The 23,407-nt window shown below is 43.8% G+C and overlaps 2 protein-coding genes across 2 annotated transcripts in view; one reads left to right on the top strand and one right to left on the bottom strand.

The window, feature by feature from the left end:
* The window catches only part of LOC115530944 (glutamate receptor ionotropic, delta-1-like), a 614,288-nt gene that overhangs the window by 281,646 nt on the left and 309,235 nt on the right, over positions 1-23,407 (top strand).
* On the bottom strand, positions 1,980-4,006 carry LOC115530945 (uncharacterized). Its single transcript, XM_030339800.1, has 3 exons — positions 3,104-4,006; positions 2,912-3,011; positions 1,980-2,539 (listed from the first exon to the last, which is right to left on the bottom strand). The coding sequence occupies exons 1-3, from the start codon at positions 3,430-3,432 to the stop codon at positions 2,012-2,014; spliced, it is 957 nt and encodes a 318-aa protein (XP_030195660.1). The 5' UTR covers positions 3,433-4,006; the 3' UTR covers positions 1,980-2,011.

The raw sequence follows: 23,407 nt of genomic DNA, 5'->3' as shown, positions 1-23,407 counted from the left end.
GGCGAGGGATCCCCCTCGCCTGAGTATCGGCCAACCCCTCCACGTTGGTGAAATCTGTGAAGGATTTTCACCGGGGCCTTCAGGGTCGAAGGGTCCCCAGCGGCAGCAGTGAACCGGTGCTGCACAGGCGGGAACAGGGGGCACTGGGTAGCCCGCCGGGAAGAAGATGGGGTGCGAAAGCACTGCATCCCGTATCTGATGATATGCCCTGCATATCATCAGATATGGGGACGAGAGGCGGGGCCAGCATGGGAATCCCCTTGATGGCCGCCGCCTCACCCATGATCTCCAGAAGAGATTGGCCATCCGGCGCGGTTTCCAAAGTTGGACGACGGTGGCGGTTGTAACCCGGGACGACTAAGGTTTTCTGAAGTTGTAGGAGAAATAGCTATTCCACGTGTGAATAAGGGCTATTATTTGGCCATAAACTGAGCCATTTGAAGTTTGAAATTCATGTGGTCATGCTTCGGCTCAGCGAAGACTGCAAACGCGCTGTCAAAATATCAACATGTCAGGTTCAAATGCGCCATGAGCGCATTTGAACCTGACATGTTTCAGAACAACCCATTTTAGATTTGTGTCGGGAGTAAATTATCCGCCGGTATAATTGCAACAGCGACTGATACAGAATCTGCCCAAAAAGCTACTTGCGTTTCACGCTTTCCATTTGTGTTTCAGACTGTTAAAATAGGGCCCTAAAAGTTAATGTGAATGTGAAATTCAGTTTTTGAGCTGAATGAATAAACGTTAAGGAAATAACTACTAAACCGGTAATCCAGATTATTAATGGCGTCCTTTTCAGTTCACTTCAAAACAAATCTAATGGTAAGTATGGCTGTTCTTTGCATATTTTTGTATATCCTTAAGTCAATTTGGCCAGTAAAACCTTTGAATCAGGGTATCACATATTGGTAAACATTGAACTCATTGTTCAATCTCAAATACCTTCAGTGTGCCCAAAGGGTATTTTCACTTGTTCTGATTTAACTGGACCAGCTCCACTATTTACATTTCATCTGAAGACCTAAAACAAACAACCTTCCCTTCTTTTTTTTCTTTTGTTTTTCAATCACTCTTAATCATACAACTCCGCCTTTTGAGATTGCGTGCCTTTACTCTTTGTGGATCTTTACTATTGTGTGTGGTCGCCTTTTTGTGGGGTAATTGCTGAGCCTTGCCGTCCATAATAAACCTTCACGTCAATAGATGTATCTCTGTGTCGACGGCTGTACTGAAGGTTAGTGCAGTGTGCCCCACTCAACAAGGGGGCCCCTGTGAGGCAGGAATCCAGCCTTCGGTTTGTAGTGCACAGAGCAGCCTCCTGCCAGGCATTACTGATTCTTACTGTATGTAGTGGGGTCGGTGTTGGAAGCACACCCACAACTGCTGCTGGGTACTGTACTGTGTGTAGTACCGTGTATTGTGTGTAGTCGCTGGTGTGCCGGTATCCTCCCGTGTCCCTCCTCTCCTTCCTCTGTTCACTGTCATTGATTCCTTTCCTACTCTCCCCATCCTTCCTCGTCTCTCTTCTTCTCTGTGTATATTTATTTATTTGATGTCTTCTCCATTTTCTCTTACTTTCCTCCTCAACCCTTCTCTCTCCCTTCTATCACAGCTTGTTCTTTCCTTTCTCTCTACTCCCTTCTCTCTCCTTTTCTCTTTTCTTACTGTTTCCTTGTTTCCTTCTTACCTGCCATCGCTATCTCCTCTCTCTCTTTTCTCCTTCCTCCTCTCCGCCCTCTCTCCATGTGCCACCCACTTTTCTATCTTCCTCTTTCCTTCTCTCCCTGCTTTCCTTTCCTCTGTTCCCTACTCCATCCATCTCATCTATCCTCCTTTTCCTTCCCTACTTCTATCCTTGCCAAACCATCCTCATTCTCTCTGTCCCTTCATCCTTCTTCCCTCTCTCCCCTTGCATTTACATTTTATTTTACTCCTCCACAGTGGCGGCTGGTGCTTAAAAAATCTGGGGGGGCGCACTGGCGGGCGGGGATTACAACACAACAATAAACTACTTGAACATAAATTTTGCTCTCTTCTCCTTCAGGCCAGCAAATTTTTCAATGACTTTCTGATTGAAATCTGTCATTTCACAAACAAGTCTCTTTTCCATGGAGAGCATGGCCAGTGCATTCAGCCTCTCCTGGGTCATGGTGTTTCTGAGGAAGGTTTTCACTCTTTTCAAGGTTGAGAAGCACCTCTCTGCTTCAGCTGTGGTCATGGGTGTGGTGATGAGGATCTTTAAGAGAGTGACAGTTTCTGAAAAGACATCTTCAAGATTGTTTTCCATGAACAGCTGGAACAGGTCCACTGCACCACAACAGGCTCTGAACTCTACTTTGCTGTAGATGAGACTGAGCTCTGTCTTCAGTTTTCTTCCATTCAGCATTTTGTAGGCCTTCAGCGTGCTTTGTAGTGTCTCTTCAGGAAATGCCCCCTGATGGTCCTCAAACCTGTCCCCCTGCAGCAAGGTTGCACAGACAAGATGGTCGGTGAAGGAGAAAAGCTCCCTGGTGTGTCCCAGAATGGTGTTGCAGATCTACAGAGAGAAGAATACAAAAATATAGAGAAAAAAATAGATGTCTCTTTAACAAATTTTTTTTTTTGCATTTGCTCCTCAGACAGTACACTGTTGGCTATATTTTGTGTACATATAGTTATGGCTCCCCTGGACCTATTTATTGCATATTTCAGCTTTTTGTATTGCTATTACTTATGTATTGGTGATAGTACTACTTTGAACAAATAGTTTAATTGTGATTAGGTGATAGGCTACATCTCTGCAACATGAGGCTACATCTCTGCAACATGACAATGACATATTTTAAATTGTATTTCAAAACACATTTCTCCTCTAACAAACATTACAACCTCAAATGGACTATGACAGATTTCTACAACATAAACTCCCCTCTTCTGCAACATTTTGACGATCCTCTGAACTGAGTACCCGACGCCTCTTTGCTGTCAGAGAACCACTGCTTTGCTCACCCATGGAATGGCGAGAATTTCTGTGTGAGAAGTCATAATAATAATCAAAAAGGGGAAAAGAGATAATGTTGAAAAATGTGATGATCATATTACTGATAGGAATACTTATTACCTGATGTTTTGTATGTCCTGTTCAAACTGCTGGATGCTCCCTTTGATGTGGACTGCATCTATGTTCTTCTTCTGGAGCTTGGCATAGAGGAAGTCCACATGTGGCATGATGTGGTGAAAAAGTTCCAGAAAGAACTTAAAATCCTGATGTTCCAGCAGCATGGCCATGCCTCCTGCCTCTCTCATGGTTTTGGGGTCAAAGTCACCCGAGTCGCGTATGTTCTCAAAACACTGAATGAGATCCTGTCTGTGCTCAAACACAGTGTTGATGGCTCGGCTGTGAAAGTTCCATCTGACATTGCTGGATGTTGGCAGTCTATGGGCCACCATTTTATCAAGACCAGCTGTATGCTTGGGTGATCGGGAAAAAAGCTGGCAAATCCACCCAGGTCAGAAAAAAAAATTCTCACCTTGGAAATGTGAGAGGTGGCCTGTTGCATGATCAGGTTGAGTTGGTGTGCATAGCAGTGGATATAGTGGGCATTTGGGTACTCATCTTTGATTTTCCTCTGAACACCTGCAGTGGCACCCCTCATCACACTGGCTCCATCATATGCCTGGCAGATTAGCTTGCTTTTCTGATCCTCAGGAATGATGGCAGCAAGACGCTCTTTAATGCAGTAGCAATGGACTCAGAAGTAGATGACTGCAGAGGAATGAACTCAAAAAATCTTTCCTGCACACTGTGTTTGTCATCAATGTAGCGTAGTACAAGCACAAGTTGGGTCTGTGTTGAAATATCTGTTGTCTCATCTGCCTGGATTGATACAAAAACACTCTTTTGAGCTTCTTTAATTATTTGCTCCCTTGCAACAGACAACATACAATCCAGGAGCTCATTTTGGACAGTTTTTGAAGTACCCTTAAAAACAGTGGCAGTCTCAAGGTGCTCTTTCAAAGCTCCATCCAGAGTAGGGATGCACCGATCCGCTTTTTTCACCTCCGATACCGATACCGATATCTGAGGTTTAGTATCGGCCGATACCGATCTGATACGATATAGAAAAACAGCGCGAAATTATGGCTACAAACTGTAAGTTTCATTGAGGGGAAAAGACTGGGATCATGAGACTTGAATTTTTGGAGGTGCTTTATAAGGTTTGTGGTATTAAAGCTAGAAGGTTTAGTACCACCCCTCGGGACATTTACTTTGCATATGTTGCATGTAGCCGTGGAGCTTGCTGGCTTAGGTAAAGTGAAATAGCTCCAGATAGCAGATCCTTTTGCTCGCTCCATTTTGCAATCACTGTAGGCTCCGCACGGCGTGTTGCTTGTTTATGACGTCACTCACAGCGCACAGCATAGAAACTGAATAGGTCAGCCAATAGATAGATAGATACACTTTTATTAATCCCGTGAGAACATTTTCGTGGGAAATTCAATTATCAAAGCAGCAAGGTAGTAGGAATAGGATTCAAGTATGTACATAAACGTAAAAAATAAATTAAAAAAAAAGTTTTTTTTTTTAAATATGGATCGGCCCATTTGTCACCGATACCCGATCTAGAAATGTCTTCAATATCGGTACCGATACCAATACAAATATCGGATCGGTGCATCCCTAATCCAGAGAGGCAACAAAATCCACCAGCCCACGAAATATCCCGGGGTTGACAGTAGGGATGTTAAACGACTCGTTTTCTGTGAGTCGAGGTGTAGGAGGCATAAATCGAAAAATCGATCGATTTCTTCTCTTTTTTTCGGCCCGCGGCTGCAGCAGTTGCAGAGCTCAAAGGATCTGCGCATTCCTTTAAGACAGCGGCCCAGTTGGCCCACCCGTCCTATTTCAAAGGTTGCTATCAGGAGCACACCAATAATGCATGTTTTTTATGAAGTTAAGTTGATATAAAAATGATGATAAACAAAATATCAAAGAGCAGGATTGTGAACCTGTAAATTCCCAATAGGCAAAATGTGTCGGCGTTGTTTTAATTAGGAACGGCAGTTGATGATGCGCGCCTCCTCTTTGCAACGAAATGGTTTAAGTCGGACATAAAACCATTTAATTTAACAGAGGCTACACCCACTAAAACAGATATTTTCGTTTTTAAATAAATATTTGTAAACGAAAATTCACGTATGACTCAGTCGTCAAAGCTGTCCAGGCATCAGTGGTGATAGCAACTTTTTCAGCTGAGGACAGGATCTCGCGGAGGGAGGCTGCTTCGCGGTACATTTTCTCCAGCCTCACAGTCATCGTTTGGCGACATGGCACTGTGTAGGTTGGCTCGAGAAATGAAATCAGATTGCGTAACCCAGTCCCCTCTACTACGCTCATGGGCAGCATATCTCCGGCTATCATCTTAGCTAGCAACCCGCTGATTCTTTCAGCCCGGCGGCTATCACAGGATCTCACTGTAAAGTTTGCGATGCTGCCTTGCTGGCTGGAAGGCTTGGGATGCCTCCTTGCCAGGTGATTCACCATCACGGTTGTGGACGAATGGTACGCAAAATGAGGCATAATTTACACTGAACTGTTCTGTCATCAATCTTCATGAAACTATCCCACACCGGACTTTTAAGTGAAGATGCCATTGTCATGAAAGGTCAAAGGAAGAGATCGCTCTTGGGAGACGTAGCGGTGTAGCAGAACAGAAGTGACCGTTAGAAAAACAACACAGCTACGTCTCCCATTGGAAAAAAAAGAGAAGGATTTATTGTATTTTGATCATTTGTAATTGGTTATTTTGCAGAAATGGGTAAAAAAGTTAAAAAAAAAACGATTAATCGATTTCTATTTTTAGAGTCGTTTAGAGCACGAGTCGAGAATCGACCGTTGAGTCGACACATTCTTCACATCCCTAGTTGACAGAGCTCTCACTCTCATCATGGCCACGTAAAGCCAATTCAAAGGCCCCACAAAATTTCACACAGTCTATTATCCTGGACAGTATGTGACGATTTTTTGTCACCTCTTCATTGTGCCTTCTAATGCCAACTCTGTAGCCCTCATCTAATTGTTCAGCAATGCTAACTCGGCCAAAAAACTGTAGCTTCATGCTGTTGTCAAGGTGGCTACTGCTACTTTCATGCCGTTTGCATTTTTCAGAGAGATGTTTCAGGTCTCTGACCCCAGTTGTTGTCCACAGAGCTTCAGTGCCACTGCCAACACTTTGAAAAAGCAAGCATGGAAAGCAATAGAGAGCATTGCTAACTCCACATTAGGGCTTTGACTTCGAACTTCGTGATTCGAATATAATTCGAATATCAAAAAAATAAAAATAATTCGAACGGATATTAGGCAGCCCTTAATATTCGAACCTGTTATGGGCAGGCCAAGAGGGAGAGACGTCGGAGAACCCATGCAGTCTATTCATAATATTGTAATGACCACGGAAGAGGCAGTGAATGAAGTATCGATTAGACAGCGATTTATTAGAAACATAATAAACAGTTGGAACACGCAAGACCGGTAACCATAGCAACGCCTGTAAACAAACCTCGCAAAGCCCAATCCAGGGCTGAATCCGAATACTCATACTTATAGTATGCATTTTGTAGTACGCCACAAATATAGCGTGTCCGAATGCTCAGTGTGCATTGTGTAGTACGGAAAACGTTTCCGAATGCGTACTACCGCCACAGTATACAACGGTAGGTCACTACGTTACCAGACTTCGAGTCTGGTAACGAACGAAGAAGTGATGGCTGACCCGACACTACCAACAGCGGCTTAGAAAGACGTCATAGAAAGCGGCGAAAAAAAGAGACATTAAAAAGAGTAAAAAAGTAAAGTAAGTAATTAAGTAAAAAGAGACATTTTTTATTTAATAGCAACGATGACAAGATGGAAAACAGGTAACTAATCAAGGTAATTTTGCTGGCATCTGAGGGGAGACACGTCATCTCCAAACATCCGGTGGAGTTACGGCGGTGTTCGGAAGAGTTCAGAGGCGTTCTACGCATAGCTGTAGACCGTTCTAGGCGTTCTACGCATAGCTGTAGACCGTACTACAAGTGTAGTACGGTCAAGTAGTAGACACTGAACATAAATAGTATGTACTAAGTACTCGGATTCAGCCCAGGTATTACTGAAGGCATTTAATGGTCAAAATATTATTAATAAATATTTGAATATATTCGAATACTAATATTAATAAACAAACGAACTTCGAATATGATTTTTGGCCAAAAGTCAAAGCCCTACTCCACATCCAGCTAGCCAACTGTGTTTGGTGTAACACAAACGGGAGAAGCCTCTAGTGTAACTCCTTCCCCTGTCACTTGCCTGCTGCTGGATTTGTATATCAGGCTGCTCCGGTCCAAGCTCCTTTATTCTTTTTTTTTCCTCCACCGAACGCCTCGAGAAAGGATTACTGCGTAACGAAACAACCGAATTTTCGTTTGCTGTCGCCATGTCTCCTCCTGTCTTCTCGTTGTTGTTTTTTTCTGTCTGCTCCGTGTGCGCGTGGGCGTGTCTGTCGCTCTTTTAGTGACAGGCACGGCTCCGTTGCCAGGGGAGTGATTTTGACTGACAGGTATCATGAATCAATCAGACTGGATGAAAAATGAGCCCAAGCACGCTGATTGGCCAGGGGCGCAGAGAGCTGCGCCCGGAGGAGAATCTTGAAGTGACCAATTAGAGACCAGCATGAAGTCACATGGAAGCCAAAAGTTTAAGAGGCCACATACACACTCATTTGGCCGGCGCCCCTCGCTATTGAAATGCATGAAACAACCCAGAATAAACCCAATATTGAATGGAAAGGCATAAAAATGTAAAAGTAAAACCCATTGTATGAGTGAACACTGAACAGACGTGGTAATTACTTTTTATTATGTAATTTATGTTTACTGTGTCTATACTTTTTTCCTGAAATTTTGATGGGGGCGGCGGCGGCGCCCTAGCGCCCCCTATTGACCGGCCGCCACTGCTCCTCCACCTCCTCCTGTCCTTTCAGCTCTTCCTCTCCTCCTCACCATTACCCACCATTACCCCCCTCTTCTCTCTCTCTCTCTCTCTCTCTCTCTCTCTCTCTCTCTCTCTCTCTCTCTCTCTCTCTCTCAGAAAGCCGCTCTAAATTCAACTCTGTAACGTTTAAATTCCATTTTCCTTCCGTCCGTTGGAATCCTGAATTGGTACAACCCCCCTACAACCCAAGGTCAAAGTCTGTGTGTGTGTGCGTTTGCATGTGTGCGTGTGAGGGACTGACGTGGTCACCCCGCGCATTAGGGATAACGGACTCACTGGACTGGAAAAGTGTGGACAAAATACGAGGGGTGGCAGTTACGTTTGGAAAAGTACGTTTTATTACTTCAAACAAAGGCAAGTCCAAAGATATATGAACAAAAATAAATCCAGCGTTCCAAAATATAAATGAATGTATGAAAAAGCTTTTAGAAACCTAGCGTAGCAAACTTTAGCAGAGCTTAGCAAAACGTTAGCATACCATAGCGTTTCTAGTACTGGCCTTGCATCAAGCCAGCACCTACCAATTCAAAACAAAATGAGGCATCCCTTAAAGAAGGAAATGATATTTTACCATTCAAGGCCAGTTGTGCCATACCACTACCATGGGAAACATTTCATGGCTAAGGGTATCATTCAATATAACTGAAAAGAAACTACATTGTATGAAAAAGAATATCAACATTTAGATAAATTACCCATTACCAAATATGTATGTATATATACATATATATACACACACACACCATGTGCGCAACATATAAATATATACAAAACAGCTGTTTACACCCAACACCCCCCTGGGCTATTCCCTGTGCCCTCTGTCCTGAGATTCAATGTCATACTGCAGGGGTCGGCAACTGTCGGCCCGCGGGCCATAACTGGCCCGCCAGAAATAATATCTGGCCTGCCAGATTATTCTGAAGTTTTATGTTTATTATTATTTTTTTTTTAGAATATCGAATTTTTTTTTTCACAACCGTTTTAGAATTCAATTGTATCAAATCCTGTTACTACTCCCGAAAGGTTAGAGACACATTCGTCACAGGCACGCGTAAGCTGCGAGGGGCTGAGCGGGATTTATTGGAAACTATGCAATATTAAATGAAACGGAACCCCCCTCTATAGGCCTATCTACAACAACCATGGCGGCCCGACATTACGTATTTTGTGTGATACTGCACGTAGAGAAAGGCAGGAGCTGTTGTCAAAAGTCTGCGTGTGTATATGTGCGTGTGCGTGTGTGTGCGGGCAGTTAATCAGCACCCGCCGTGGTGTGTGTGTGTGTGTGTGTGTGTGTGTGTGTGTGTGTGTGTGTGTGTGTGTGTGTGTGTGTGTGTGTGTGTGGTGTGTGTGTGTGTGTACAGTCAGCACCCGCCGTGGTGTGTGTGTGTTGTATTGTGTTGTGTTGTGTGAAGTGTTTTAGGAGTGGTTGGCTGCTTTTTTAGGTGCGCACACTGCCCTCTCTGCAGCATAAGGCCTTTCTACACTGCCAAGCCGGTTCGGTTGAGTCTTGGCACGCCCAGCGATTTCACCGTCTTATTTCAAGTTTCCTGTGTAAAACCGAGGGGGTAAAATCCCCCGTTCGTCACGGCGCACGCTTTCTTGGTTCACTGGAGAAGGCGGGGCTGCGCACGGAGTCCAGACCTCTATAGAATAATTTGCATATTCCCGAATGTTTTTATTTTTTTTATGAATAAAGACACCCGCATGCAAGAATGAGTTAATGTCTGAGTGTAAGCTACTAAACGCGAGCAACTACTTACAAGGGCAAAAACGGCAACATATTCTTTATTTTGCTGACCACTTTTGAGATAGGGACGGGTAAGGGTTTTTTTATACCGACAAAAGCCTCGTAAGGACAGTTCCTCTGTGTCTCTCTCGTAGATCGCACCATCTTTCAACATCTTTGTTTAATGTGAATGCATCACCTTCTCTCACGTGATCATCAGCTCGCGGATTTCACTTTCTCTCCAGTTAGAACTGCTCATGATGATATCGCTGCGTTGTCTCTGTGGAGACAGTGCAGCAACACCTCTACCCAAGGTGATCAGGCATGACATTTACGTGATACACTTGTTTATATGTACGTCTTTTAAGAGTCATCTAGTGCTTGGTTGGCATGTGACTAAGCCAGCTGACGGGGCTTCGTCGAAGCTCCAGATGCACTTTCATTAATCAATTCCTTGAACTAGCATTTGATAATGTTCTGGCCCACCACCTATTGGCTGGAAAACAAATTGCCCCGAGGCCAAACTTTGTTGCCGACCCCAGCCGAATTGTACTCTGCCACAGTAGGTGGCAGAGTACAATTCCCTACCATCCCAATGATCATGATAATGTAAGATAGGCCTATATATATAATATAACAATATAATATACTGCTAATAATAGTTTCTGTGTTATTAAAGACATTGAGAACGGGGAGGGTTTCACCTTCTCATGTGTGTTTGTGCGTGTGTTCACGTGTATGTATCTGCATATGAGTGTGCGTGCATGCGTGTGTGTGTGTTTGTGTGTGTGTGTGTGTGTGTGCGTGTGTGTGTATGTGTGTGTGTGCATGCTTGTATGCGTGTGTGTGTGTGTGTGTGGAGTGGGCGCTGATATAAAGGAGGGGATAATGGAGGAACGTTTTAATGAGATAAAGGTTAAATTACCTTCTCCATACATAGATCTCATGAACTGCTTGTTTCTGCGTTATTGAGCAAAATTAAAATTGATTTTGATTTTTGTATTCCTTACTGTATGTTGTACGTCCTTGTAGCCTAGTTAATGTACACACTTAATGTATGTCATTCTTACCTTAGTTCTCAGTTGTGTAGCATCTTATCCTAGCTGTCGTTGTTGTTAAAGGGAAATGTTATATTCTATGAACATCCTTACTGTACCGACAGCTATATTCATTTTGTTATACTTTTTATGAAAAAACGAAATTATTGTAAGTCGCTTTGGATAAAAGCGTCTGCTAAATGCCCTAAATGTCCATGTAAATGTAAACCGCACTTTGAAAGTCATATTATTAAACCATTAAACAAGGTAATATACAGTTTACAAAAAGTGTGATGAAATCCTAATAGTTATTAAATCATAACATAGCATTCTGCAACAGCCTAAAAGGGGAGAGTTTTGTCGCTCTCCGTTCGATTCAATCAATCCTCAGGGATGTATTACGTCACTAATTTGGTGCTAATGATCTTGATTTCAATTAAGGAGAATATGAATATATTTTTACAATTATTTTTATTATTGTCTAATGTGAATAAATGATAATCTAAGTTCTACATGTCTAGTAGTCTACATGAGTTTTGAATATCATATATGTGTGGAGAGACATGGAACAATATATGGCAAAAAAATAAATATATATAATATATATATATATATATATATATATTATATATATATATATATTAGAGCTGTCAAGCGATTAAAATATTTAATCGTGATTAATCGCATTAATGTCATAGTTAACTCTAATTAATCGCGATTAATCACAATTTATTTTTCTATGCTAAATATCCCTTGATTTTTTTGTCCCATAATTCTTCTCATTTTAATTCTCTTATCAACATGTATATATATATATATATATTAATGTGCTGTCAGTTGAACGCGTTATTAACGGCGTTAACGCAAACCCATTTTATCAGCTTTAATTTTTTTATCCCGCGATTAACACTCTTTTGGCTAGGCAAACGTTTTCGTTTTTTCTACTGCTGTCTAGCAACAACTAGTCACGTTAATAAAATTACATCACCATACCGGATCTAGCTACACCGGAAAGAAGCAACAAGCACGCCGCACAAACTTGTTGGGGATAAGCAAGGATACGGAGCGGGTGAAAAACTCCTCAAAAGTGTGTGTGTTTGTGTATCACTCTGTTCGATCCTGCACGAGAGTCCAATGTTGTCATTAGCTGTTGAGTCTTTCCGACCAATTGCAGTTCAAAGCCCACCTGGGCTGTACCACCTCAGGAGGGGGCGCTCAGTTACTCCCCTCTATCATGGGCGTCAGTTTGGTTTGAAATGTGCTGGGGACAGAGACCCATTCGGACGTGCATTTTTAGAAGTGCTGGGTAAAATGAGGATGCACTCTTTTTTCTCTCTTGAGTGCCGGTAATGAAAGGTTCTGAAAGACGGCATGTAGCTATAATGACGAAGAAATAAAAAGCATACAAAATCTGTCTGGCACGTTTTATGAAGAAAACGTTTCCAAAAAGCATCGGACATATGACCCACTATGTTCTGCTCCATGTATCCAATGTTAACAACGTGACATGATATGGCTAAGCTAACAACATAAAAAAGAGGAGCTAGGAAAAATATATTAACTGTGTGTTTAAGTTCAGAAGGGCCAAACGTGTGGCTACACAAAGCACTACAAAATTCGTCAAGATTGAAAAAGAAAAAAATATTTGTTGCACAGCTGAACGCTGTATCACATCATGAGCTGGCTGTTCTCAATTCACAACACACATTCCATCAAAAATAGCCTACATCAGGCATTCTGACCAAAACTCATGCACTCCTCCCCACAATTATTCCAGAATTCAAGCAAAGCAAGAATGGCCAAAAGTAACTTTGTGTCAACAAGAGACTGACTCCACCGACCATCAGTTGCAAGTTAAAACAGCCGACCAATTGAGTGCAAAAAACACAAAAGACCTCGCCACTGCACCAGCAAATCTTAAGCAATACATATCGCGTTTTACCTTTATTTATGTGACAGTGGTCTGCAGATGCATCCCGTGGTGTAGCCTATCACATCCATTGATCTAGGCTATTGAAGTTTTACGGTAGGCCTACCACTGTCATGCACCTACCCGATGTCAAGTAGACCGGGTTGCATTCACTGCTGGTCTCTCTTCTTGTATCCATCTTACCAAATATATTTTATTACTGTCCTTCTCAACACTCTCTGATCTCACTAAAAGGCTCGCAGCACGAAATCAAGGGATATTTAGAAGAGTTAACTATGACATTAATGTGATTAATCGCGATTAAATAATTCAATCGCTTGACAGCACTAATATGTATGCACAAACAAAAAAGGAAAAACAGATGCAAAAAATCTGAGATGGAAGCACGTAAAGAAATGGTTTTGGGAGCTGGGAGCCAGTAGGGGACATCGCTTGAAGATTTTTCATTTGCATGTAGCTGTCAGCTGATGACTTTATTTTGCAGTGTTTGTAGCAATGGAAGAGAAGATTTTTGATCTTGTGTCTGTATGTCTTTGTTGGTTAGTGTGTTTGCGATTGTTTGTGTGTATCTGTGTGTGGTTGCGTGCGTGCGTGCGTGCGTGCGTGCGTGCGTGCGTGGCGTGCGTGCGTGTGTGCGCGCGCGCGTGTGTGTGTGTGTGTTAATGTGTAATTTAGTTTTTTTGTCTGTGGATGTGTATGCAATTTAATTTGCATCACTTGTCAGCAATGGAGGAAATTATTCAGACTATATAGCAGTCTCAAGGAATATGTTGTGCTATAAATCCAATGATTTGTGTGTGTTTGTGTGTGTGTGTGTGTGTGTGTGTGTGTGTGTGTGTGTGTGTTTCTGTGTGGTATGTGTGCGTGTGTGTGGTATGTGTGTGTGTGTCTGTGTGTATGTGTGTGTGTGTGCGTGTGTTCTTCTAACCTTAATTAGATTAAAAAACTTTTCAAACTCCTAGTGGTCATTTGATAAACTGTGTTTTAGGAGCACTGTGGCCTCACTTTATCATTTGATGAGATAATGGGAGGCTTGAATGGTTTCAATCGCACTCTCACTTAATCACACTCTCTCTCTGTCTCTCTGCCATCAGTCCCTAACCCTTTTCTTCCACTCACTTACCCACCTGTCTTCGCCCAGTCCATCCGTTGTTGGAGAACAGTAAATCTGTTTGGATGTCTATGTGTTTGTTTGTGTTTGTTTCTGTGTGCGTGTGTGCGTTTGTTTGTGTGTGTGTGTGCATGCGCAAGTCTGTGTCTGTGTGATTGTGTGCATGGTTTTTGTGTGTGTGTGTGTGCGTGTGTGTGCGTGTGTGTGTGTGTGTGTGTGTGTGTGTGTGTGTCGTAGCATAACTTTCAGCATTGCTCAAAACTTTGGCGTATGCCTCGGGGCCCTATTTTAACGGTCTGAAGCGCCATGCGCAAGTAGCTTTGTGGGTGGGTCTATGGTGATGTTGCTATTTTACCGGCGCAAAAATGACTCTTGCACCCGGCGCAAATCTAAAATGGGTTGGTCTGAAGTAGCCTAATAGGTGTGGTTTGGGCGTAACGTGCAATAAACCAATGAGAGTGCCGCCTCCCATCCCCTTTAAGAGCCATGAGCGCATTTGAATCCGACGAGTTGATATTTTGACAGCGCGTCTGCAGTCTCCGATGAGACAGATGCACATGAATTTCAAACTTCAATTGGCTCAGTTCATGGCCAAATAATATGGCCTAGTTCACACATGGAATAAGGTTTTCTCCCACAACTTCAGAAATACTGAGTCCTCAAATACATTTTGGCAAAGAGAACTTAACACACAGATGATATGCGGTAACTGTGGTTCTATTTAATGATATACGCAATACATTACAGGGCTCTAAACTAACATTTTTCACTGGTTGCACTGGTGCGCCTAACTTTTTTTCTTAGGTGCACCAGCACAAAAGTTAGGTGCACCCAAATTGTCGACCATATCGCATTCAACACTGCAGTTTTACAGGTTCACGTTTTTTAAATAGCTGTCCATATAGGCAATATTGACTTGTAAATGATGAACTAAGAATCTGGTCAACATAATGTTCTTTATTTGAATATTTGCACAAGAAAGGTAATTTCACTGAAACATTTTGGTGCTGTAAGTGCTTCACTGAGCTGCAATTTAAACTTAAAACATCTGAAGATAAAAAGAAATGAAAGATTAAAAGATTAAAAGAAATAAAAAGAAAATCTAAATTAAAAGTGCAAGTGTTTTAAACTGAAACTTCAAACTGAACATCTCATGGCTCCAGGTCTTATGGACTATCCTCAATTGCAGTCACATACCCCTCTGATGGCCAACTCATGTAGTTTGGCCTTCTTGATCTTTGGCAAAAGCCCGGGCTATTATTTGTTTTCTATCACTGAACTTTCGAACAAAACTCTTGCTCAGCAACGATGGGATATAGCCTACTATGAAATGCATTATTTAAACCAGTATGAATATTACCGTAGGCCTATATGTTTACTAGGCAATTGAATAACGCCTGCACACACACACAGGCACGCACGCACGCACACGCAGAGTGGTAATCGGGAGAGTTGGGAGAAATCCCTGTGGCCCGTTAACGTTTCGGGCGGCGCCGGGTCAACGTCGCAACCAATTCGGTTTTGTCTAGAGGGGAATAACTGAGCGCCCCCTCCCGAAGTGGTACAGCCCAGGTCGGCCTTGAACTGCGATTGGTCAGAAAGACGTAACAGCTAATGACAACATTGAACTCTCATGCAGGCTCGAACAGAGTGACACACAAACACACACACACACACACACACACACACACACACACACACACACACACACACACACACACACACACACACCACACACACACACTTTCACACGCTCCGTATCCAGCTTATTCCATGCTTAAAGCACCCAGGCTACTATGCGGCGAGCTGGGGCTCTCATGTTCTCCCCTGCGGTGTATACCTTGTCCGCATCCCCTGCCATCCAGTTGTCATATGATTCATGCAGACTGGTTTTGAACGGCTGATTCCATGGATGTAGCCTACTTTGCGTGTGCCGTGTTTTCCCGCCGATGTGGCGAAGCTGTATGGTTATGCTGTTGAGCTTAAATAAATGCACTATATAAGTTGACTATAAACAATTATTGAAGTTTAACATTTTGTTCAGCAAATTTGACAACTGACAGATGCAATATTGTAGCCAGTGAAAATCGCAAAATTCTGACGAGCATTCTTAAATGAAGTAGAATAAAGAGGAATATCTGGACCACGGCCAATCAGAGGGGGGTCCCGCTCTTCATTATCTCTGATTGGTTTAGACCATGATATGGGCCTTTCAGAGTCGCAGAGGTTTTTTCTTTTTGAACGGCTGGTTGCACCGGTGCGACCTCAGATTTTTTTTAGTCGCACCATTGAGAAATTAGGTCGCATGTGCGACCAAATTGGTCGCACTTTAGAGCCCTGCATTATGAACATAGTTTCTTATCAGTATTGTATGCATTATCATTATCGATGTATATACGTTAATAGACATTGCCATAGACTGTGTTATGCGTTACATGTTTAGTTTGCGTGTGTTTAAACAGATGGACGCACACACGCGCACCCGCATTCATTAATTATTTTACAAATACACACGCGCGCGCCCGCATTCATTCATTCATTCTCACTCGCGGTAAAACAGTGTTTTCTCATGATCAAATACTCATCAATCCTAAAAGTTATGGGCATGTACATGATCTCTGTGTCAAGAAAATATGTGTTTGCTGTACGGTGTTTGCAGATGCATTGATTTAAAAGTACAACTTATTACCGCTGTATCAGCAAAATAATTTACCAAGAATGTGTGGTTAGGTAGATGATAGAAGAAAAGTGTAGCGCAAGGTGCACAAGCAACATTATGCATGTGCCCTTAAAATAGCATCTGAACAACGCGCCGGTGCAAGTGATTTCTGAAACTGCAAAATAGCAGCAGGGAACGTTTGCACCAGAACGTGCCTCCTCCTTTCGCCGAACCACCCCTTGGAGCGCAAGATCATTCCCTAATTTACGGACGCGTGGCGCAGTAGGGAAAAGAACGCTCTGCGCCAGTTGCAAACTAGCAACGACACATGCGCCAGTGAGAAAGTCTTCTTCTTCTTTCGAGGTCAGCTTCTGAGGATGGGCTGTAAAGGGGGCAGCCCGTGATTATGTGCTCGGCAGTCTGTTCAGGTTCGCCACACTCGCATGACGCACTGTCCGATGACTTGAAGCGGCCGACCCCAGTACGTAGACGGTTCAGCAAGGTCCACAGGTGGCGTGACAGGTCTTCTCCTTTTACACCGCCTCCTGGGTCACTGATGTATCGTTGGATGCGGGAGGGCCCAGCCGTCTCCCACGTCTGTTTCCAGGATGCTGCCAGCCAGGCATCTCCGGACAAGTCATCAGGGATAGACTGTAGCATCTCTGGTGCTGCCTTGTTGTAGGGATGGTGAGACTTGAGCCTGCCTGGTGGTGCCCGTGTAATTGTGGCTTTGGGCAGGATGTGCCAGTCGTACTTCTGGGCTTTTCTTGCCAGGATGAGGGTAGCTGCATCCCATCGGAGACTGGCCGGGGCAATTCCAGCGAGGACTGGCAGGTGTGACACAGGGATGGGTTTCAGGCAACCAGTTACTATCCGGAGGGCGCTGTTGATGGCCGTATCTACCTTGTTCACGTGTGGACTTCTGCTCCAGGCAGGGGCACAATATTCGGCCATGTTCGGTTAGGACAAGGGCTTGCGTGGATATGCGTAGGGTCTGGGGGGAAGCTCCTCAAGTCGAACCCGCCAGGCGTTGAATGAGAGACTCTTGCTGTTATCTTGGCCTTCACTTCATCCAGGTGTTGCTTATAGGACAGCGTCCGGTCCACGCGTACATCGAGGTACTTGGGGGGCTTGCTGAAACTCTAGGCGGTTGTTGCCAACATACACGTCCAGTTCCCTTCTTGCTTCCCGATTGTTGAGGTGGTATGCTGCAGACACTGCCTTGCCCATGCTGAGCTGAAGGTGCCACTTATGGAGGTAATCTGCCAAGATGCCCATGTCTCGGTTGAGACCATCTTCCATCGCCTTCCATGTTGGGCGTCGAAACATGATGGCCAAATCGTCCGCATAGCCGTACTTGGCAGATGTTGTATCCGGCAGGTCGTGAATGTAGATGTTGAATAAGATTGGTGAGAGGACGGAGCCTTGTGGAACACCGTTCTTCAGCCTACGAAGCCTGCTGGTCTGGCCATCGCTGGTCCGTAGAGTGAAGCAGCGGTTCGATAGCATCTCCATGATGAACCTCACCATGTGCCGGTCCGGGATTGTCCTCAACAGTTTCAAATGGAATCCAAGGTGCCACACGGTGTCATAAGCGGCTGTCAGGTCCAGGAATACTGCCCCAGCTTTCTCGTTATACTGAAAGCTGTCTTCGATGTCCTGAGTGAGTAGCGTTACCTGATGCACTGTTGACCTGCCTCGAGGGAAGCCAGCTTGTTCCAGTGGGAGTTGTGGGTCCACAATTGGCTCGATGCGGCTGTGAATCAGCCTCTCCAGGATCTTATATGGGACACAGAGCAGAGAGAAGGGCCTGTAGGACATTGGGTCTTTGGCAGGTTTATTCGGTTTTAGCAAGGCTATGACGGAAGCTCGGCGCCTGGACCTTGGTAGCTTGGACCTCTGGAAGAATGCTGAGAAGAATGAGCATAACCAGCGAGATGTTCTTTCACTTTGGTGTATGACAAACTCTGGGTGTGTATATTGTCTTTGCCTGGTGACTTGCCCGGCTTCAGTTTGTTGATCGCTACACTTAGTTCGGCCATTGTGAAGTCTCCTGAGAGGTTGGCATTGGCGCTGGCTGCCCTGGAGAGGGACAATACCTTGCACGAGGTCAGTCGTGTGAAGTTTTTGTCTGCATCTGGGAAGCGGCCATTGTGACAGTGAGAAAGTCAATTGCTCTGGATGCAAGATAGGGCCCATAGAAGGATTTGAGTATGGCTGTGGACATGCCTGCCCCCTTCAACTTCCATAGGAAGTAGAGCCGGCAGAAACTGCATCAGCAGTCGAACAGTTCTGCCTGTAAGCGTACTGGTGACAGTCGGATGTGATGTCAATGGGGTTCTTGATATGTGACATTACCACTAGTAATGCGCGATATAAACGATATACGATATGAACGATAAAAAATGGCCTACGATAGTGATTTTATTTCTATCGCTCTATCACGATAATGCATGTTGATGACGCAAAATACAAATTTTAATTTTCGGTTTGGTACGGTTCCATTTCAAATTGCAACTTTCGCAACAGTGCCAGAATTTGTCAACAAACTCGCATGTGTGCAAAGAACGTTAAATCATTGGACAAAAAGGTCCGGGGCGGGGTAAAGCGCCGGTGAAAGTTAACATATCCAGCGTGATATACATTGATCTGCGGACCGGTCCAACTCCTTCTCCCTCAACCTGACTCAGAATGTGTTAAATGCATCGGCATTTTTATGTATATTTTCCAGCATACTTTTTATTCGCTTTTGTCGGACCGTCGGGCGAAATTGAGTCGTGGCTCAACATGGAACAAAGAGGAGACGGAATGTCTTTTGGATAACTTTTTGCCCAATAGACGTTCCGTCTCCTCTTTGCTCAATGTTGAGCCACGATTCATTTTCACCCGACGGTCCGACAACGTTCTGCTAATCTTGGAGTTAACGCTAATCAAACAATAATTCTTATAATGCGCGCGGCTGAGCGGGTGCCTGTTACGTCCAAAGAGGCGTATGATTTTTAGAACTTGATCGGACCGAGGTGCGTTCGCTTTCACATCTCAAGCGAATCGCACCAGGGTTTGTTTTGAAGCGACCCGAGACCACCTCTCGGGCTGGGTCTCGGACTGGCTGTTTGGTCCGTTCCCGAGTTTGATGGTTTATTCGCAACAGCCCAGAATGTCCGCACCAAGGGACTGAACTCATTTAGTGCGCACTAGACACGGGAATCAATTCAAAAGGACAAAATCTGTATCAAATAGACAAGCAACGTCTTGGCTGTTCCTCTTTCACACTATGGAACACAACCTCTGTTTGATCGATAAAAAATATCACGTGATCGACAAAATTCTTAACAATCAATGATTGATCATCAATTAATCATGCCCATCCCTAATTGTCAGTACAGCGTCTGTTCCTTATCTAAAAAGAGACCAGTTTTTCCTGTTCTCTGCATCTTGGGTGGAATTTAAGAACCAAGGACTTAAACTAAGTGTAGTGCCTTTTAGAATGGTTTGCACTAAAGGAAAGAAACCCAATACTTGACGCTTTTTCTTTGTTAAAGTCTCTGCAGCTATTGTGCTTGATTTTTATTTATCTGCAACATTATGTTAAATGATTACAGTGTTGCACAATAAATGTTCTCAAAATGACATACTTAATTTCTCATTTCTAATACATTTAGCAGTTTGGCTTTCCTTAGGGTCTATGTAACCTTTTCTGAAATGGTTATTTTATGATTTTTATATCGTGATATATATCGTTATCGCAAGAGGCTGCAATGTATATCGCAATATGGATTTTAGGCCATATCACCCATCCCTAATTACCACCCTCTCAAATGTTTTCATGATGATTGGGGTGAGAGCAACAGGTCTATAGTCATTGAGACAGGTGACCCTCTGGGCTTTTGGTACCGGAATGATGGTGGATGTCTTAAGACATGTTGGTACAGTGGCCTGTGCCAGGGAGGTGTTAAAGGTCCCATGACATGAGAATCTCACTTTATGAGGTTTTCTAACATAAATATGAGTTCCCATAGCCTGCCTATGGTCCCCAAGTGTATGGTCCCCATACTTGGAGAGGGTGCGTCGAGAGGATGGTCGCACTGACAATGGCTCCGCATGCACTACGCAGCTTTATGTTTATAATTGTTTTTATTGTTAGTTTTTTTGTACGTACTGCACTGTCGCTCATTCAGTATGATCGACTGGCACTTTTGGAAATTCGTTCGTCACTTAAAACGGAGTTTTTCTCAATTTACCGGAGTGCTTGCTGTGACTCCTTTGTCTTACCGCCGGTATGCCTACCAATACGCCGACGGAAGAGAAAGAAGAGAGGCAAGCGAGCCGGCATCCTGTGCAGAGGAGTTCCTTTAATTCACGGGGACTAAAGTTAGCTCTCATACGTCGCGGGGCGCTCCTCAGCGTGCGACCCAGCAGTTTACCCAGTCTCGTAGTCATTTTTATCTTTGCTTTTAACTTGTTTTAGGGGAGTGTTTATTTTGTATTTTGTGTGTGAATGTGAAAACTGTCAGTGACCCAGCCATGCTAACTACGGGAACACTCCTGGAATTCTTTGTGATCATTATCACGGTGACTCTACTATCGGGATCTACCTGTTGCGAGGCGAGTGGACGCGGAGCTCCAGGAAAAGCTCTCAGCAGAGAGTTTCTCCTCTCGCTACGGACCTCAACAGCCGGCGCGATCCCAGATAATATCCCGAGAGAGCTGAGCAAGCCGGCCAAGGAGCACCGGAAAAGGGGAAGGAGAGGTGGCCTACGACGGAGAATCAAAAAGCTTCGGCTGGATGATCGCCGCAAGTTACCACCGCTCCCTACCATACTGCTCTCAAACGCACAATCTATCCGTAACAAAATCGACGAACTGGAATCATGGGCAAAGTTCGAACGGGAAATTGGAGAATCGTGTCTACTTGCTTTCACGGAAACATGGCTCAACGACTCAGACCGGGACGAGGACTTGACACTAACTGGGTTTGGAAGCCCAATTCGTCTAGACAGGTCACCGGAGACAACTGGGAAAAGCCGTGGAGGAGGAGTGTGTTTCTACGTCAACAAGAGGTACTGCAACACCGTTAAAATCAGGGAGAGGATATGTACCGCTGACTTAGAACTGCTTTCGATCTCACTCCGCCCGTTCTATCTCCCTCGGGAGTTTCAACAACTATTCTACACGGTTGTCTACATTCACCCGCGAGCCAACGCGTCAGCTGCTGCCCAGCTGATCGCTGACACAACACACAAACTGGACGAAATTTGCCCCGACGCACCCAAATTCATCCTTGGGGATTTTAATAAATGTGACTTGGGTAGAACTTTGAGAACATATGAACAATATGTAACTTGCAGCACAACACAGAAAAACACCACTATTGACCTTTGCTATGGGTCAATAGGTGGAGCTTACCGTTCCATACCCATGCCTGCCCTAGGGGCCTCTTATCACAACAGTGTTTACCTCATGCCAGTGTATAAACCGTCCTTCATGCGCTTAGAACACAAGGATGAGAACGGTGAAAATGTGGTCGGAGGACAGTATCTCCTCTCTCCAAGCATGTTTTGAGTGCACTGACTGGGACTGTTTTCAGGATAGCACAGATAATATTGACGAACTAGCAGATACTGTTTCATCATATATTACATTCTGTGTCGACTCAGTCATCCCAACCAGGATCTCTGTCCATTACCCAAATAATAAACCATGGGTTACTAAAGAACTTAAATCAGTGATAAATAAGAAAAAGAGGACATTTTACACTGGGGACCCTTGGGAGAAAAAAGCTGTCTCCAAGGAAGTGAAAAAAGAGATTAGGAAGGCCAAAATGAAATATAGAGAGAAGGTTGAAGAACGGTATAGTGGGGGGGATCTCAGAGCTGCATGGAGGGGGAATTAAGTCAATGGCATCCATAAATCAGTGTTCTAGTGAATCCAGGCAGCCAATAACTGTTAAAGGTATTGATGTCCCTGATTTGTCAAATGCTTTTAATATGTTTTACTCACGTTTTGAATCATCTGATTTCTCTGAGAACATTTCTATGTGGAGGGACTCTCTTGTCCCTCACAATGACATTGTGATAGCCCAGGAAGTAGTAACAACTCTGTTTAAGAGAGTTAATATTATGAAAGCTGCAGGCCCTGATGCTGTTTGCGGACGCACACTGCGTTACTGTGCTGACCAGCTCAGTGTGGTATTCACTCCACTCTTTAATATGTGTGCTAAGAAAGGCCAGATACCTCAGATATGGAAGAGGTCCACTATAATACCACTAGCGAAATCAAAAAATCCCCAAGAGCTAAAAGACTTCAGACCAGTAGCACTTACATCCTTAGTAATGAAGATTTTTGAGAAAATTATTAAGGATGAAATCATGTCCCTGGTCAGTGGTAAACTTGACCCATTGCAGTTTGCTTATCAAACTGGGAAAGGTGTAGATGATGCAAAACTCTTCCTTTTAGACACAATGTATAAACATTTAGAAAAGCCTGGATCTCATGCTAGATTGTTATTTGCAGACTTTTCTTCTGCTTTCAATAAGATGCAGCCACATATTTTAATTGAGAGACTAGCTGCTGAGTTTGAGTTACCCCATCAGATACTGTTGTTGCTTTTAAACTTCTTAACAGACAGAACTCAGAGGGTCTCTGTGAATGGACACTTGTCCCAGGCCATTACCTCAAACACTGGTTCACCTCAAGGGTGCGTACTCTCACCCCTGTTGTTCATTTTGTACACAGATAGCTGTAGGTCCTCTCAACAGGGAAGTTATCTAGCTAAATTCTCGGACGACACTGCGTTGCTGTCCCTTTTCCAAGGTCCACATTGCAGCCATGGCCTTGCTTTGACATTGTTTGTTAATTGGTGTGATAACAACTTCTTAGATCTAAATATAGAAAAAACAAAGGAGCTAGTCATAGATTTTAGGAAAG

This window comes from Gadus morhua, chromosome 18 (assembly GCF_902167405.1).
Source record: "Gadus morhua chromosome 18, gadMor3.0, whole genome shotgun sequence".
Taxonomy (NCBI): domain Eukaryota; kingdom Metazoa; phylum Chordata; class Actinopteri; order Gadiformes; family Gadidae; genus Gadus; species Gadus morhua.
The sequence above is the reverse complement of the archived record's forward strand: the minus strand, read 5'-3'. Positions and strand labels throughout refer to the sequence as shown.

Excerpts from the sequence above, each read along its gene's own strand:
- LOC115530945 (XM_030339800.1), bottom strand. The coding sequence starts at position 3,432 with ATGGTGGCCCATAGACTGCCAACATCCAGCAATGTCAGATGGAACTTT. Across the intron at positions 3,012-3,103 it reads CAGGACATACAAAACATCAG|AAATTCTCGCCATTCCATGG; the intron begins GTAATAAGTATT and ends CTTCTCACACAG. Across the intron at positions 2,540-2,911 it reads GTCAAAATGTTGCAGAAGAG|ATCTGCAACACCATTCTGGG; the intron begins GGGAGTTTATGT and ends TTCTCTCTGTAG.